At 42.1% G+C, this 19,437-nt stretch overlaps 1 protein-coding gene across 1 annotated transcript in view; it reads left to right on the forward strand.

The window, feature by feature from the left end:
- Positions 1–19,437, forward strand: part of LOC308268414 (putative ATP-dependent RNA helicase TDRD12) — a gene marked incomplete at both ends in the record, with an annotated part of 178,135 nt that overhangs the window by 18,216 nt on the left and 140,482 nt on the right. The window contains 3 exons of the mRNA XM_080703547.1: positions 1,319–1,404; positions 6,169–6,358; positions 7,886–7,978. Coding sequence (XP_080559673.1) covers positions 1,319–1,404; positions 6,169–6,358; positions 7,886–7,978 — 369 coding nt within the window. The remainder of the gene's footprint in view (positions 1–1,318; positions 1,405–6,168; positions 6,359–7,885; positions 7,979–19,437) is intronic.

Here is a 19,437-nt window from a genome sequence, read left to right on the forward strand (position 1 = left end):
GTTTTTACCTATTAGTGTGCTTCCTCTGTGTCACAGACACACACTGTTGTGGCAGTTATCCTGACAGCTGACTGCTAGGAGCTGGCTGCTGTTAAGTGCAGATGCCCAGGGTGCCATCTGGTACTAGTTGCGTGCTGGCCTTTCCTTTGCTGTCCCATCATCGGGGTAAAGGAGAAGCCAGATAACTTTGAACCTGGGAGAAGTAGGAGGTTGGGGAGTCTCTTGGTTTGGAATTCGGGCCTTTGAGAGGCCATTGAACATGCGGGGGGATGAGAATATGGGTTTGGAGGAAGCAAACTCCCAGGGCTGAATTGTGCCTACCACCTTCTGTGTATGCAGCTGTGGGCAAGTTACTTAACTATCTCTGAGCTTGGTCTTCTCACCCATAAAATAAAAACAGTACTTATCTCAAAAGGTTCTGATAGAAATGAAATGAAATCAGATGTGTAAAGATAATGGTATTGTGCACCTGAAATTCCAATACTTGGGAGGCTGAAACAGGAGGATCATCATAGGTTCAAGGCTTGCCTTGGCAATGTAGTAAGACTCAGCAACCTAACAAGATCCTGTTTCAAAACAAAATATTTTAGCTGGGTGTGGTGGTGCAGGCTTGTAATCTCAGCATTCGAGAAGCTGAGACAGGAGTGTCGCAGTTAGAGGACAGCCTCAGCCACTTAGGCCCTTTGCAACTCAGTGAGACCCTACCTGTTTCAAAATAAAGAATAAAAAATGGCCGCAGGTATAGCTCGGAGATAGAAGGCTCCTGGATTCCATCCTCAGTACCACACAGACACACAGACACACACAAAAAAAATTCTAAAAATGGGTTGAGGGCATAGCTTAGAGGTAGAATGTCCCTGAGGTCACTCCCCAGCAACACACACACACACACACACACACACACACACACACGAAAAAAAAAAACCAAAAAGACCAATATCCGTAAATGGGCCTGCTGTTTGGGTTATTTAGTCTCCAATACAGAGCCAATAAGTCTAATCCAGGGACATCTGGAACAGAGAAGGGGTGCTCAGATGAAAGATTGGGACTGGAAATTTGGACTGCATATCTGAGGAGGTATGAGGTAGCAGGGGTTTCCGTTGATGGGGACAGAGGATTTGTGGCTCACTCCAGTCAGGAGCCTTTTCCATGGCCTGCTCACTTGCCCCACCTGCCTTCTACTCTAGGAGCCCGTCCTACTTGAGGAAGCCACTAGCTCTGTGGCTCTGGGTACTCTTAGGAGCTTAGCAGAGACTAATAGGTGGGACATGGTCATGATTGCTAACAGCTCATTTGTTCTTTGGTTTTTGTCATTTAGCAACTACTCAGGTGGAAGCGGAATTATGTGCTGTGGAAGGAGATACTTTTGAGGTTTACCTTTATGTAACAATAAAAAATGAAAAAGTAAGTAAAAGATTTGTACTTTCTAAATATTTTATCATTATTTAAATTTTGACTTTTATCAATGACAAATAAACACTACGGAAAACTAATTCACACAGCTTAGAAGCTATCTAAATGTTTCACATTTAGTGTCACAGATTTCGTCATTGTAAGTCATGTGGGCCCAGTGTTAAGAATTCAGATACCATGAGTGTAGAAAGAAAGTAGACATGATGTGTGAGAACATGACCCTCTCTGCCCAGGTTATTTGCTGCTATAGTTTGACTGGTGGCCTTTTCCAAGATCTGCTACAAGGTGCATTTTTGCCTTTTGGGAAGTGGACACAGGACATAGATCTAGGGCTTCCCAGAACCCACAGAGAGCCACTAGCCCAGGGAATTTGTTGTTGCTGTTTTGGAGATTGAACTCAGAACCCCACACATGCTAAGTGTGTGTAATGCATGCACATACATAAACACACTGTAACATTGAGCTATGCCCTAACCCCCACCTAGGGATTTATTTTTTTGTGGTACTGGGGGGTGGAACCCAGAGGCTTTTCTACCTCTGGACTATACTCCAGACCTATTTTATACTTTATTTGGAAATAGGGTCTCACTAAGTTGCTGAGAGCCTCACTCAGTAGCTGAAGCTGGCTTCAAACCTGTGCAATCCTCCTGTCTCAGCCTCCCAAGTTCTGGGATTATAAGCGCGCACCACCACACCCGGCTTCCACCAACAAATTTTAAATCACATGATAATTACTCTGTGCGTGTGTGTGCGTATGTGTGTGTTTGTGTGTGTGTGTTAATGGAGATTGAACCCAGGAGCATTCTACCTCCAAATTACACTCTCAGCCCTGTTTTAATTTAAATTTTATTCTGAAACAGGCCATCACTATGTTGCAGGGGTTCTCCCTAAATTACTGTGCAACCTGTGATCCTCCCAAATATTGGGATTACAGACATGTACCACCATGATCAGTAATATTATTATTTTTTTTTTTATTTGTTGCTAGGGATTGAAGCCAGGGGCATTCTACCTCTGAGCTACACCCTCAGGCATATTTTGTTTTATTTTGAAACAAGGTCTTGCCAGGTTGATGAGAGTCTTACTAAGTAGTTGACAACCCTCCTGTCTCAGCCTCCCAAGTACTAGGATTACAGGCATGTGCCACCAGGCCCATCTTATGTTTTTATTTTGAAATGGTTTCACAAAATTGTGGAGGGCCTAAGTTGCTGAGACTGGCCACAAACCTGTGATCCTTCTGTCTCAGCCTCCCAAGTACTGATACTATAGGTATGGGCCGCCACACCTAGTGTGTGTGGAGGTGGTGGTGATGGTGGCAGCCGCGGTAGGCAGCTAATGCTGCTGCTGATTATTCTTATTATTACCATCATTCATTCATTCATTCATTCATTCATTGTGTGTGTGTAGAGGGGGTACTGGGGTTGAGCCCAGGAGCATTCTACCTCTGGCGTACACTCCCAGCTTTTTAAATTTAATTTTGAAACAGGGTCTCACTAAGGGCCTAATCCCCAAGTACTGGGATTATAGGTGTGTGCCACCACATATGACTCATTATTATTTCTTGCCTGTAAAAGTCACTGCTATACTATTGACCTATTTCCATTATTTCTTCTGTATATATGTGTGATACTGGCGATTGAACCCAGAGGTGCTCTACCTCATAAATAGGCTGCCACCCCAGCCTTATTTATTATTTTGAAAGTCTTGCTAAATTACTACACACTGCCCTCAAACCTGCCACCAACCTGTCTCAGCCTCCCAAGTACTAGAATTACAAGCATGAGTCCAGATCCTACATTTTTTATTGGAATTCTACTGTGACAATCTATTTCTTCTCCCCATATATTAGGTTATTCACCTATATATTTATGTATTTATATATTTATGTATATATGTATGTATGTATGTGTAGCACTGTGTATAGAACCCAGGGTCATCCTACCTCTCAGCTACACCCCTGGCCCTATTTTTATTTATTCTTCATATTCTTATTTTATTTTTTAATTTTTTTCGGTACTGGAGATGGAACCCAGGGGCATTCTACCTCTGAGCTACACCCCCAGCCCTATATTTTATTCTTTATTTTGAAACAGGGTCTTACTGAGTTGCAAAGGGCCTCACTAAGTAGCTGAGGCTGTCCGCAAACTGCGAGCCTCCTGTCTCAGCCTCCAAAATGCTGGGATTACAAGTGTGTGCCACCATGCCGGGCTAAGTAGCTGAGGCAGGCTGTGAGTCTATGATCCTCCTATGTCAGCCTCCCAAGTACTGGGATTACACCGGCACCACTCCGGGTTTACCAGTTTAGACTAATATAGATTTTGAGTTGTTTTATTTTGGGAGGGGTATAATTCATTGCTGTCATTATTGTCTTGCTTAGATTGCCTGAACAATCTAATCAAACCTGATTTCTTCAAACAGGGAATACTGTCTTTTTAGTGTACCTTGTCATTGTTTGAACACTTACCTTCCTAGTATCACAGAATGCTCCAGGATCATTTTGTCATTTTCTAGCCCGAGCTCTATAATCAACCATTTACCAAAAGGTGTTGGTTCCTTTTATTAAAGAGTGCTAGTGAGGTATAAAAATGAGGGCATAAGGTGTGTTTACTGCTCCTGTGGTTTCACCAATTGTGCATATTCTCAGCAGAAAGAGGAAATGTAGGCACTTCACTAACTCATGCAGACACCTAATTTATTTTTATCTCATCTATCCATCTGTACATGAATTAGGAGCTGAGATTCCTCTAATTTCAGTCTAAAAATCATAGGGTTCATTCTAGCCTGCCCTTTTCTTAACATTTTCTTTAGTATGAGAAATCCACTCTTATTTGCTACTGTGTACTTACTTGAGCAATAATATTTACATAAAGTAATTTCAGAATTGCTAACCCACATCTCTATGGAAAAGATACTTATCTCTATTCTTTATATCATTACAACCAAACTACTGTTTTCAAAGTGACTAAGTTATTTTTTAATAATGAGATTCATTCTTTAAAATTTTTTATTGGTATATTGTAGTCATATATCTTAATGGGATACAAGATGGTGGAGACATACATGCACACATCACCCAATTAGCCCTTACCCAATTCCCACCCCTCCCTCCTTCTCATATATGGCATAGTGATTGACATTGATATGTTTGTTAAAGTACATCATGTGCATTAGAGAATTTCTCTCTTCCCCCCTCCCATCTCCTTTTTTGCTCATCTATAGTATCTCCTTAGTCTACAGTTCCTCCTATGACCAATTTTCTCCCTAGCTTCCACATATTAGGGAAAGCATCCGGTTTCTTTTTGTGTGTGTGTGACTAACTAGTTTCACTTAGCGTAATCTCCAGTTCCATCCATTTCCCTGTAAATGATGTAATTGTGTTTTTCTTTACACAATTTTCTTGGCCGAGTAAAATTCTGTTGTATACATATCCCATAGTTTTGTATCCATTCATCTATTGATGGACATCTTGGCTGGTCCCATAGTTTGGCAATTTGTGAATTGTGCAGTTATGAACATAGATATACATGCATTAGTTTGGTAGTTTGGTTTCCGTTCTTTTGGGTAGATATCCAGAAGTGGTATTGCTGGATTATATGGTAAGTCCTTCCCATTCTTCTGAGTATCCTCCATACTGTTTTCCTAAGTGATTGCACTAATTTGCAGTCCCACCAACAGTGTATTAAAGTTTCCACTTCTCCACATCCTTGCCAGCATTTGTTGTTGTTTGTGTTCTGAGTGGTTGCTATTCTAGATGGAGTTAGGTGAAATTTCAGGGTAGTTTTAATTTGCATCTTTCTGATTGCTAATAATATTTAGCATTTTTTCATGCATTTATTGGCCATTTGTATTTCTTTCTTTGTGAAATGTCTATTTAGTTGCCCATTTTTTGATTGGGGATTTGTTTTCTTAGTGCTGAGTTTCTTGAGTTCTCTGTATATTCTAGATATTAGTCCTGTATTGGAGGAGTAGTTGGCAAAAAATCATCTCCCATTCTGTTGGGCTGGGAGTAGAAATGGAAGGTAGAATGCCTCTGAGTTCAATCTCCAGTACACACACCCCTACACACACACACACACACACACACACACACACACACACACACACACACACGTTCTTTTACCAGGCATGTTGGCACATACCTGTAATCCCTGTACATGGGAGGCTGAGACAGGAGGATGAAAGGTTTGAGGCCAACCTTTTCAATATAGTGAGATTTTTCAACAACCTAGTGAGACCCTGCTTCAAAACAAAAAGTAAGCCCAGTATGGTGGTGCATCTCTTTAATCCTAGTACTTTAATCCTAGTGCTTGGGAGGGTAAGATAGAGGGACAGCTTCAGCAAGACCTTGTTTCAAAATAAATATAAAATAGGATTGCAGGTGTAACTTGGAGGTAGAATGTTCCTGGATTCCAACTCTAGTACCACTAAATACATAAACAAAAAGGGGTTAGGGTTGTAGCATGGAGGTAGAATGCGCCTGGGTTTAATCCTCAGACAGGCACACATACAGACACCCCCCATACATGTGCATGCTATGCTTCTTGTATTTCATACAGATCTTTATTGTTTTCTCATTAGAGTTCATGAGAAGTATTTAATTCATTTATCAGAGCAGAAGTAAAGGAATTGATCAAATTATGTTCTATGAAAGCTTTATTGAAAATTGACATTTGGGGTTAAGTTTGAGAATATTTTCTTTATAGTCAATTGACTACATGTGTTTCATTATCCATTAAATATTTTAAAATTTTACAGGTTTGTATTAATGATGATCTAGTTGCAAAGAACTTCGCATGCTATGTATCACCCAAAGAGAATAAAAATTTTGATTCTTTAGAGAAGCCAAGATTCAGTATAAAGTCAGCTTCCTTGTCTAGGAAACTCAATCCAGCACTTAGTCTTTGGCCAGAGCTTTTGCAAAGAAAAGATTTCCAAGGAATGAAAAGTGAGTGGATCTTTATTAATAGTGTTTCCTTTAAATTACCTTATTTATAATCTTCATGTGGAGCTGGGCGTGGTTGCGCATGCTTGTAATCCCAGCTCTTGGGAGGCTGAGACAGGAGGATCGCACAGGTTCGAAGCCAGCCTCAGCTACTTAGCGAGGCTCTCAGCACCTTAGTGAGACCCTGTTTCCAAATAAAATAGAAAATAGGTCTGGGAGTGTAGCCCGAAGGTAAAAAGCCTCTGGGTTCCATCCCCAGCAACACACACACACACACACACACACACACACACACACACACACACAAAATAATCTTCATGTGTTGATATGAGTTGTTGCACCAGCTTTTACCTGAATGGTGACTCTGGACTTGGACTTGGACTTGAAGAACTAAAGTTTTATTCTGAGAAGCCTATGATAGATTCTGTGGCCCTAAAATTTATTTGTTTTTGTGAAAGCATGGAAAAAACTCTTAATTTCTTATTTAAGTGTGTGTGTGTGTGTGTGTGTGTGTGTGTGTGTGTGTGTGTGTGTTTTATACTTAGGGTTTGAACCCAGGGGCATTCTACCTCCGAGCTATATCCCCCCAACCTATTTTATTTTTATTTTGAAACAGGGTCTCACTATGTTGATGAGAATCTCACTACTTGCTGAGGCTGTCCTTGAATCTGCGATCCTCTCATCTCATCCTCCCAAGTACTGGGATTATAAGCATGGGACAGCACACCTAGCTTATTTTATTTAAAGAAGTCCAGATGTTTGTAATTAAAGATTTTAGCAAAGTAAGGTTTTGGATATTTAGAGTTTAAGGCATTTTTTTTTTTTTGCATTACTGGGGGTGGAACCCAGGACCATTGTACCTCTGAGTTACATCCCCAGCCTTATTTTTTTTAGTGTGTGTATGTATGTATGTATGTATGTATGTATGTATGTATGTATGTATTTATTTGGTGGTACTCTGGTTCCTGGAAGCCCTTCGACCTCCGGGATACACTCCCAGACCTATTTTTTACATTTTTATTTGGAAACAGGGTCTCCTAAGCCAGAGCGCGCTGCTGGCTTCAAACCTGCGCGATCCTCCTGTCTCTGCCTCCAAAAAAGTGCGGGGATTACAAGCATGCGCTACCACGTCCAGCTTTTATTTATTTTTTTGAAACAGGATCTTTGAAACAGTTGCAAGGAGTCTTTCTAAGTAGCTGAGGCTGTCTGTGAACCGCAATCCTTGGTCTCAGCCTCCTGAATGCTGTGATTACAAGTGTGCACCACCACACCTGGCAAGTTTTAGGCATTTTTAAAGGACTATTTATTGCCAGTGACCCTTTGCATAAAAGTATGAGAAGAGTTAATGATAGACTGTGGAAGCAATTTAACGTGTTTCTCTTTGCTTTTAGGTTTTAGTCTCCTCACATACTGCTTATGTTATGCTCTAGTAACCTTACAGGGAAACCAAGAGCAAAAGTAGTATGTCACTAAATTCACATTTTTTTAGCATTTTATTTCATGCTTTAATTTTGAAATTTATCCTTTCAGATTCCCATGGTTTCAATTTTTTGGCACAATCTCCCCAGATTACAAGGTACAAGGGTGTTGTCGGTGACCTAGAGCCAACTGCTACAGTACTTGGTGAGTTCTACTAATTGGGTATATTTCATAGATAGCATAAAATAGTATCTTTTTTGAGGGGTGCTGAGAATGAAACCCAGCTTACATACAGCTTTGGGGCCTCATACATGTTCTACCACTGAGCTATACTCCTACCCCTTAACTAGCTGAGAATTATAAAGGTTGTTTAGAAGGGCTGTGGTAATTCTCTTACCTTTCTTCTTAATTTAATGGAACAGTTTTTTATACAGAGGCTGAAAGTGATCATTTGTTCTGCAGTTCAAACTTGGTGAGTTTACTATAATGTAAAGACATATAACAGGCATTTGTGAGCTGTAGTCCCAACTAACTTGGGAGGCTAAAGAAGGATGGGTACTTAAACCTAAGAGTTTGAGGCCAGCCTCATCAGCACAACAAGACCCTGTCTTGAAAAATAAAAGAATGGATTAGGTATTTAATTTACATTTATAATTGACTTTTGTTTTAAGCAGTAGAGTGCAAAAATTAAGGATAATCAGTGCATGTGGGAGATAGACTCAATCTTTAATTCCACATCTCAAAGATCTTTCATAAATTTGAACTGTCAGTCAGTTTAATTCCACTACCACATACACAGAAAAAAATTCATATAATACTAAATATAAGTATTCATTTAACACTCAGCACAAGTAAATGTTGGCTATTATTATTACTATTGTTAACTGCACTACTGGTTTATTTTTATTCTTAAATAATGTAGATATTTTAGCAGAGGATTCTGGGTAGTATGCGTTCAAGTGTGGTAATGGATAAGCTGCATTTAGTATCTTAGGTTCTTGATTATTTTCCATTAACATTTAAGACAAAACTTAATGTTCTTCTGTTAGTTCTGTTGACCAATAATATATGAAAAAATGTCTGACATCACTAGCAGTTGGGAAAATGCAAATCAAAGCTACACTGAGATTCCATCTAATTCCAGTTAGAATGGCAGTCTTCAAGAATACAAACAGTAACAAATACTGGTGAGGATGTGGGGAAATAGGAACTCTCTCACACTGTTGATGGAATTGTAAATTAGTACAACCACTATCAAGATCAGTTTGAAGCTTTGTCAGGTAGGAATGGAACCATCATATAACCCACCTATACGTCTCTGTAGTATCTTCTGAAAAGAATTAAAGTCAGAATATTATAGTGATACATGTATATCCATGTTTATAGCAGCACAATTCATAGAGGCCAAATTACGGAACCAACCAGCTGTCAAACAACAGATGAATAGGTAAAGAAAGCGTGGCATAGATAACACAGTGGAATTTATTCAGCCATAAATAAGAGCAAATTATGTCACTTGTAGCAAAATGGATGAAACTAGAGAATATTATGCTAAGCAAGATCAGTTAGTCTGAGAAGGTCAGGGATTGTATGTTTTCTTCCATATGTGGAAACCAGAGAGAAAATAGGAAATATAAGGGACTTTAAATCATTTGACAAGGGACCTATAGAATAATGGGAGGGGCTTGGAGGGAGTTAGGAAGAGCGAAGAGGGAGGAGTGAAGAACAAATAGTTCAAATAATACTGCAGCAACTCGTGAAGGTATTGTCACTACCAATTTCATTAACATGGGGGAGGAAGGAGTGGGATGTGAAGGGAAATACACCAAGAGTTGTTTGCATGTGTTGTCACATTGAACCTAACTATCATGTATAATTATAATGCACTAATAAAATAAAAATTTTAAAAATCTGTTGAGCTTTCTTTATAAGCAACTAGTGGTTCTATTGGTTTTCTTTTTGTATTTTTAAGAGAAAACCCTCTACAATTTTGTTTACAATCGATCTAGCAATGGATAGTTCAAAATATATTTGACAATTACAAAATTGATATATAATTTGTATTTGGGGACATATTAAATGTCAACAATGTTAAAGATTTTTTCCCTTCTACTTTTACTCTCTTGGACTCTGTTAGACAAAGGTCAGTGTTTCTCTGTCTCTCCTGATTTTTGAGAGGTTTGGAGTTTTTTGTTCTGAGACTCCTTACTATGTTGATCAGGCTGGCCTCAAATGTGTGATCCTTCTCCTTCAGCCTTCTGAGTCGCTGGCATCACAGGCATGTGCAACCTCGCCCAGCTGATTTTTAAAAAAATTATCATTTTTTTCTTTGTTCTAGCCTAGTATTTACTCTATCTTTTCAGTTTTCAACTTGGTAAGTGTTTATGTGTTAGGGAGTACTGGGGATCGAACCCAGGAGCACTCTACCTCTGAGGTTTATCCATAGCCCTTTTTATTTTTAGTTTGGAAACAGTCTCACTAAGTTGCTGAAAGCCTCACTACATTGCTGAGATTGTCCTTGAACCTGCACTTCTCCTATCTCAGTGCTGTCCTCCAGTTTCAGCCTCCAAGCATTGGGATTACAGGCATGCATCACTGTACCTGGATCAATTTATAATTATTCTTATTGTTTTGAGTTCTAATTTGTTTTTTTTTTACCTGTCTTTTTATATCTCTTTTGTTTCATAAATGGTATTCCTTGTTTTATCTCTTAGGGGTGTGTGTGTGTGTGTGTGTGTGTGTGTGTGTGTGTGTTACTAGGAATTGATCCTAGGGATATCCTACCTCTGAGCCCCTGGTCCTATTTTACTTTTTATTTTGAAACAGGATCTCCCTAAGTTTTGTAGGGCTTTGTTGCTGAGGCTGGCTACAAACTTGAGGTCCTCCTGTCTCTGCTTCTCAAGTCCTGGAATTATAAGCATGTGCCACCAGCCTCAATTCTTGTGGATATTTGAGTAGGTTTATTTTAAAGGTCTTTTTAGGCTACTTTTTAAAGTCCCCCGCTCACCTTTTTAAAAAAATTTTATTGGTGCATTGAAGTCATACATCTTAATGGACTACAAGATGATAGAGGCATAAATGGAAATATCACTCATTTAGCCCTTTCTCAATTTCCTCCCTATTCCCCCCTCACTTCTTCTCATGTTTGGCTTAGAGATTGACTTTGATATGCTTGTTAATGTACATCATGTGCATTAGAGAATATCCCCCCAATCTCCTCAGTTAGATCGCCTTATTTGTTTATCTATAGTATCTTCATCTTCATCTAGAGTTCCTTCTATGACCTTTTTTCTCCCTAGCTTCCACATATTAGGGAGAACATCCGATTTTTTACTTTGTGTGACTGACTTAATATCACTTAGCATACTATTCTCCATCTCCACTCATTTCCCTACAGATAACATAATTTTGTTCTTCTTTATGGCTGAGTAAAATCCCGTTGTTTACATATCCTATAGTTTGGTAATCCATTAATAATTTCCTGTCTTATATTGGCTTTGGGATTAGACTCTTCCTGTTTTTCAAAGGCTTTGAGGTATGTCATTAGGTTATTTATTTGGTGATATTTTTTTTTTTGTTCTTATGTAGGCACTCAGTGCTATGAGTTTTCCTCTTAATACTGCCTTCAAGGTGTACCAGAGATTTTGACATGTTGTGTCAAAAAACATTTTCATTTGTTTCTATGAATTTCTTTTTTTTTCATGCGGGTCTAGGGATGGAGCCCAGAGGCATTTGACCTCTGAGCTACACCCCCTGCCCAATTTTTTTATTCTTTATTTTGAAACAGAGTCTCACTGAGTTACAAAGGACCTCACTAAGTAGCTGAGGCTAGCTGTGAACCACAATCCTCCGGTCTCAGCCTCCCAAATGCTGGGATTACAAGTGTGCGCCACCAAGCCCGGCTTGAATTTCTTAATTTTACCCCTTACTACTTTTATGACCCATTCCTGGTTCAGCAGTGTGGCGTTCAGTCTCCACATGTTTATGTGGTTACTCTGGATCTTCTAGTTTGATTTCTAGTTTAATTCCATTGTGGTCTGAGAATATGTAGGGGAGTATGTCACATTCTTTTTTTTTTTTTTTTTTTGGTACCAGGGATGGAACCCAGGGGCACTGTACCTTATGATCTACACCCCCAGTCCTAGTTTTTAGTTTATTTATTTATTTATTTATTTATTTATTTATTTATTTATTGCAGTACTGGGGATGGAACCCGGGGCATTCAACCTCTGAGCTACACCCCCGGCCCCATTTTTTATTCTTTTTTCTGAAATAAGGTCTCACTGAGTTGTGAAGGGCCTTGCTAAGTAGCGGAGGCTGTCCGTAAACTGCGATCCTCCAGTCTCCACCTTCCAAATGCTGGGATTGCAAGCAAGCATCTGGCTAGTCTTTTTATTTTTATTTATTTATTTTGCAGTACTAGGGATGGAACCCAGGGGCATTGTACCTCTGAGCTACACCCCATCCCTATTTTTTTTAGTTTTTTTTTTTTTAACAGGGTCTCACTGAGTTTGCAAATGGCCTTGCTAAGTAGATGAGGCTGTTCACGAGCCGCAAACCCAATCCTCCGGTCTCCATCTCCTGAATGCTTGGATTGCAAGCATGAGCCACCATGCCCAGCTCTAGTCTTTTTATTTTTGAAACAGGGTCTCACTGAGTTGCGAAGGGCCTTGTCAAGTAGCCAAGGCTGTCTGCGAACCATGATCCTTTTGGTCTCCATCTCCCAAATGCTGGGATTACAAGCATGTGCCACCATGCCTAGCTATGTAACACTTTTTGAATTTGCTAGTGCTTGCTTTTGTGGCCCAGGCTGTGGAGAAAGTTCCATGAGCAGCTGAGAAAAATGTGAACTCTGCTATAGTTGGGTGGAATATTGTCTATGTATCTAATAGGTCCATTTGGCTTATAGTGCTCTTTAGGTCTAAGGCCTCTTTACTGACTTTTTGTCTAGAAGATCAGTCTAGTATTGTGAGAGGAGTGTTGAAGTCTCCCAGTATTATTGTATTGGGATCTATGTATGATTATCACGAAGATTTTGTTTTATGAAAGTGGCTGCACCTATGTTTGGGGCATAAATGTTGACTATCATTATTTCCTCTTTCTAGATTGTTTGTTTTACTAGTAAAAATGACCTGCTTTGTCTCTTCTCATAAGCTTGGGCTTGAAGTCTAATTTGTCTGATATCATAGTTGCTACTCTTGCTTATCTTAGAATTTCGCTAGCGTGGATTACTTCACTCTAGCCCTTCACTTTTACTTTATGACTATCTTTACTTGTGAGGTGCATTTGTTACAGGCAGCATATAGGTGAATTCTGTTTTTTTTTTTTTTTTTTTTTGGTGGTACTGGGGTTCCTGGAAACCCTTCTACCTCTGGCCTACATTCCCAGACCTATTTTGTACTTTTTTATTTTTGGAAACAGTCTCTTAAGCCAACGAGGCTGACTTCAAACCAGCGTGATCCTCCTGTTTCGCCTCCCAAGTGCGGGGATTACAAGTGTGCACCACCACGCCCGGTGAATTCTGGTTTTTAATCCATTTTGCCACCTTATTATGGAATTGAAGCCATTTATGTACATTTATGTACATTGAGCCATTTATGATTATTGAGAGATGATTTTTTATTTCTAATATTTTGAGTTTTAGCTTCTGTTTGAGGTAGTATTTCTGTTTGTTCTTAGTTGTTTGATGGAAATTATTATTTCTCTGGTTCTGGCATTTATTACTTATTTATTTTTTGCAGTTAATCTTTTTGCGTATCTTCTCTACTGCTGGTTTGGAAGACATAAATTCTTTCAGTTTCTGTTTGTTGTGGAAGATTTATTTCCCTGTTGAATTTGAGAGGTAGTTTTTCTGGGTAGGAAAGTTTTGGCTTCAAGTTGTTTTCTTTCAGAGTTTGGAATATGTTGCTTCAGGTCCTTCTGGCTTTCATGACATGATTTGGGAAGTCTGGAGTGATTTTAATTGGTTTGCCTCTGAATGTCACTTGGTCTTTTGCTTTTGTTGGCTTTAAGATTCTCTCCTTGGCTTCTACATTAGTCAGTCTATTTATTATGTGACATGGTGAACTTTTTCTCTGATCTTGTCAAAAGGGGGTCCTATAAGCTTCCTAAACCTGTGTATCAACCTCTTTTCCTATGTTCTGAAAATTTTCTGATCTTTGAAATGATTTATGATCCCTTTGGTTTCACCATCTTCTATGCCTTTTATACTCAGGTTAGTTGTTTTAAGATGGGCCCATATCTCTTCAATATCATATTCATGCTGTCAAATTGTTTTTTCTAAATTATATAATTTAGAAAAATTATATAATGTGTGTTCATTTTTGGAGTGATCATCTTCTAAGAGCAAGATCCTGTTTTACATGTGTTCTAATCTATTGTTTATAGTTTGTTTTGATGCCTTCACTTTAATGATTGTATCCTTCAGAGCTTCTTTCTGATTCCTATTTAGGATGTCAGTTTCTTTATTCCTTTATTTCTTTCAGGCTCTCTGTAATTCCTTTTTGGAAATCTTGTATCATTTTTGCTGTTAATTTTCTTATTTGTTTTTCTGGCAATCTCTGCAATTCTGTGTTGTTGGGTTCTTTTATTGTGAAATTATAGGAGCTCATTGCTTCCTTGTTATTCTTCTCATGATTTCAGGTTTCTTAAGTTTGTATCTTTGTTGCTTTGGATAGCTTTCTCAGTCTGGAAGTGTCAGCTGGTATATACAAGGGTAAGTTGTGTTGTATTCAATGGTAAAGGTTGAGTGGTGAAGTGCAATGATAGGGTAAAGTCGAATGGAATGAGAGTTTGAGTTTGCTAAGGTAGTGTATAGTAGATATTAGAAATAGTGAATATATAGGAGGTTGTAGTAACCAATATAGAGTATTTAGTATAGTGCTATGAAGTAGATTTAATACAAGACAAAGAAAAAAAGGGAAAGGGATGGAGAGAAGAGAGTAGCTATGTATGAGGGAAGAAGCTTGTGAAAGGGGTGGTGAAGAGAGCAAACAAGCACACACATAACACAAAATAACAAAAAGGAAAACAGAATAACAAAATAATACAACCCTACATAAATATGCATATGAGCAGACTTGGCTTCGGAGGTCCTCCTTGGTCTACGTGGATTCTTTCAGCCTTTTAAGGTTCATATTCTATAATAGGTTCTTGGGCACATCCCAAGCACTCTCATTTGCTCTGTAACCTATAGTAATGATGTCAGTTTACAGCCCCACCTTTTGGTCTCCTTCAGTGATTGGGACCCTGGCTTGGTGTCTCTTCCTGTGCAGTCACCAAATGCCATTGACATATTTCCTGCTGCAAGCCTGGGTCTCTGAGCTCTCAAAAAAGACCTATCTCTGAGACTCAGTCTACACCAGTGGCTGGTATCACTGGGGCTGGATCTAGTGTTAAGTGCAGGTCTTCATGCTTTTCCACTGATAGTGTGCCCGAGTCTCTCTTTTGCCTGCATAGGCGGCAGGTTTCACTGGGATCAGATCCAGTGAATATATGGGAGTTCGTGTTCTCCACAGCTAGGGCTGGGTTGGTCTGACTTTTCCCTGGTCACCTCCGGAGATCCTACTAGGGCTCTGAGCACTGGGAACTGTTGGCCTGTTTGCCTGATTGGCCCTAGCAGCTATCTGCTAATCTGAGCCTCTGCTGTGCCTGACAGCAGACTCTACCCAACCTTTATCAGGATGAACTGCAAATTCTCAGGCCCTGTGAATACATTGCTTACTGCGCAAGTCATTGTAACCACACTGGGTGGTCTCCTGTGGGGACAGCTGGTTCACTTACAGTGTTGTTGAGGGTCACTCTGGATCTTGGGAGAATGTGGTGTTTGGCTGTCAGTGCTGAAAGTTGTTGCCTCAGTCCAGGCAGGAGGAGTCAGTGAGCTGCAGCTGCTTACTTTGTTTCAAGCCACTGGCTTTTTAGCTGGGGCTTTTTAAAGGCTGCAGTGCTGGCAGTCCCAGTGCTCGTGGCCACAGCTATTTGAACCAGGTGGGATACTTTTCCGCTCTCTGATCTACCTTCTCGCTTTATTCTCAGTTCTCTGTTCAAATTTATGCTAGTTTCTTTTGTTGAGATGCTGTTTTCATGGAGATGGAGATTGTCAGCAGGACTGATTTGTACTGCTTCCTTCCTTCCATTTCCTCCTGCCACTTTTTAAAAAATCATAACCAACTGTATTGTGGATTTTAAGGTTTTTGTTTTAGAGCTAATCGTGTATGGCCATTTTATCAGTGAATTAAATCTACCACCTTCATTTTTGGCTCCATATCAAAGTTAATATTTTTGGCTGAAAGCCTGTTCCCTGAAGAGATAATGTAATTGTAGACCTCAGTACTACATGACACGCAGGTTTGGTCTCCAAAGTACTTTAAGAAAGAATTAAGCAAATTTACAACACCATCTTCACATATCTTGTGTTAACTATTATTTCAGTGCTTTGTGTTGTTTAATGGGTAAAAGATTTAACCCATCATTGCAGTTTGTGTGTTTGTCTTACTAATAATTAGAGTGAATATTTTTCTAGATTTGCTTTGATATATCCTTAACAAACAATTACTGAGTTGAGTTTCCTTAGTATTTGTTTTCTTTGAAATCATACCTCATTTTTTATGCCAGTGTAATTACCCTACTTGATTGTCAATATATATATATATATATATATATATATATATATATTTTTTTTTTTTTTTTTTTGCGGCTCTGGGGATGGAACACAGGGGCATTTGACCTCCAAGCTATACCCTCTGCCCTATTTTTTATTCTTTATTTTGAAACTGGGTCTCAGTGAGTTGCAGAGGGCCTCACTAAGTAGCTGAGGCTGTCCACATCATATAACTTCCATATTGTTTGCAAGCCCACCAGGCTCCTGGGAAAGGGATATAGATCTCATTTCTCAGTGGAAGTCACAGTTACATTGTAAGTAGAGCTTGTGTGCTGGGAGGCATAGTTGTGGCCTTCTTTGAAAAATTAGGTAGCCAGGTTGAGAAAACAAATTATGTTTAAGCGAACTGATATGGGAATTTTTGGAACTTTTTAAATAATAAAATTGAAACAAGATTTTAAAATATAATTTTCTCAGGCAAAGTTTAATTACTAAACCCTAATCCATTCTTTTTTTTAATATTTTTTTTGGTACATTGTAATCATACATCACATTGGATACAAGACTTAAGAGGATATACAAGCACTCATCATCCAAATAGCCCTCATCCAATCCGCATCCCATTCCTTCCCCCTCCCTTGATCCCATGCTTGATTGGTGATTATCTTTGATACATTTGTTTATGTACCTCCTGAGTTTTAAAGAGGTTCCATCCTCCCCCATCCTATCCTGTCTGATTGGTCACCTTAATTGCTTCGCTATAGGGCCCTTTCTATAACTCAACCTCCTCCTGTTACTTAGGGAAAGCATGTGGTTGTTTTTTTAATTTATTTTTATTGGTGCATTGTAATCATACATCACATTGGAATATAAGACTTGAGAGGATATACAAGCACACATCATCCAATTAGCTCTCATTCAGTCCCCATCCCATTCTCTCCCCCTCCCTCAATCCCATGCTTGTTTGGTGATTAACTTTGATACATGTGTTTATGTACCTCCTGCTTTTTAAAGAGGCTCCATTCTCCCCCATTCCATACCCTCTGATTGGTCACCTTAATTGCTTCATTATAGGGCCCTTTCTATAGCTCGACCTCTTCCTGTTGCCTGTTTCCTCCTAGTTATTGCTGATTAGGGGAAGCATCTGGTTTTTATTTTCTGCGATATTTCTCTGTGCATGCGCGTTGCAAATACTGATCCCACTCTTGACGGCCCCAGTAGTGGCCTGGCTACCCGGTGGACTGATCCAGACCTCGCTGGCTCAAGCAGCAGCCTTGCCTCACGGAAGGCCCTGGTTCTGGCCTCGCTGGCCCCGACACTGGCCTAACCCCTCAACTGGCTCCGATCCCAGCCTCGGAGGCCCCAGCACCGGCCTTCCTCACGGCAGACTCCGATGTTAGCCGAAGGCCCCGGCATCGGCCTAACCCCTCGGCAGGCTCCGATCCAGGCCTCGGAGGCCTCAGTAGCGGCCTTGCCTCACGGAAGGCTCCGATGCCGGCCAGTGGCCCTGGCACCGGCCTAACCCCTCAGCAGGCTCTGATCCCGGCCTCGGAGGATCCAGCACCAGCCTTGCTCGCAGCAGGCTCCGATCCCTGCCTCACTGGCCCCAGCACCGGCCTAACCCCTCGGCAGGCTCGGATCCTGGCCTCGGAGGCCCCAGCACCGGCCTTGCCTCACGGCAGGCTCCGATCCCGGCCACGCTGGCCCTGGCACCGGCCTGACCCCTCGGCAGGCTCCGATCCCGGCCTCGGAGGCCCCAGCACCGGCCTTGCCTCATGGCAGGCTCCGATCCCGGCCACGCTGTCCCTGGCACCGGCCTGACCCCTCGGCAGGCTCCAATCCTGGACTCGGAGGCCCCAGCACCGGCCTTGCCTCAGCGCGGGCTCCGATCCTGGCCTCGTTGGCACTGGCCTAACCCCTTGGCAGGCTCCAATCCCGGCCTCAGAGGCCTCAATAGCGGCCTTGCCTCACGGAAGGCTCCGATGCCGGCCAGTGGCCCTGCCACTGGCCTAACCCCTCAGCAGGCTCTGATCCCAGCCACAGAGTCCCCAGCACTGGCCTTGCCTCGCGGCAGGCTTCGATCCCGGCCTCGCTGGCCCCAGTACCGGCCTAAACCCTCGGCAGGCTCCTATCCCAGCCTCGGAGGCCTCAATAACGGCCTTGCCTCACAGAAGGCTCTGATGCCAGCCGTTAGCTTCAGCACCGTCCTAACCCCTCGGCAGGCTCCAATCCCAGCCTCAGAGGCCCCAGCAACAGCCTTGCCTCACGGTAGGCTCCAATCCTGGCCTCGGAGGCCCCAGCACAGGCCTTGCCTCATAGCAGGCTCTGATCCCGGCCTTGCTGGCCGCAGCACCGGCCTAACCCCTCGGCAGGCTCCAATCCCGGCCTCAGAGGCCTCAATAGCGGCTTTGCCTCACAGAAGGCTCTGATGCCGGCCAGTGGCCCCGGCACCGGCCTAACCCCTCGGCAGGCTCTGATCCCAGCCTTGGAGGCCCCAGCACTGGACTTGCCTCACGGCAGGCTCCGATCCTGGCCTCGGAGGCCCCAGCACCGGCCTTGCCTCACAGCAGGCTCCGATCCCGGCCTTGCTGGCCCTAGCACCGGCCTAACCCCTCGGCAGAGGAAGGCTCTGATGCCGGCCAGTGGCCCCGGCACTGGCCTAACCCCTCAGCAGGCTCCGATCCCGGCCTCAGAGGCCTCAATAACGGCCTTTCCTCACGGAAGGCTCCAGTGCCGGCTGTTGGCCCCAGCACCGGCCTAACCCCTTGGCAGGCTCCGATCCCGGCCTCGGAGGCCCCAGCACTGGCCTTTTTCATGGCAGGCTCCGATGTTAGCCGATGGCCCCGGCATCGACCTAACCCCTCGGCAGGCTCCAATCCAGGCCTCAGAGGCCTCAGTAGCGGCCTTGCCTCACGGAAGGCTCCCATGCTGGCCAGTGGCCCCGGCAACAGCCTAACCCCTCAGCAGGCTCTGATCCCGGCCTCGGAGGCCCCAGCATCGGCCTTGCCTCGCGGCAGGCTCTGATCCCGGCCTCGCTGGCCCCAGCACCGGCCTAACCCCTCAG

Source organism: Muscardinus avellanarius (assembly GCF_963383645.1).
Source record: "Muscardinus avellanarius genome assembly, chromosome: 10".
In the NCBI taxonomy this organism is placed as follows: Eukaryota; Metazoa; Chordata; class Mammalia; order Rodentia; family Gliridae; genus Muscardinus; species Muscardinus avellanarius.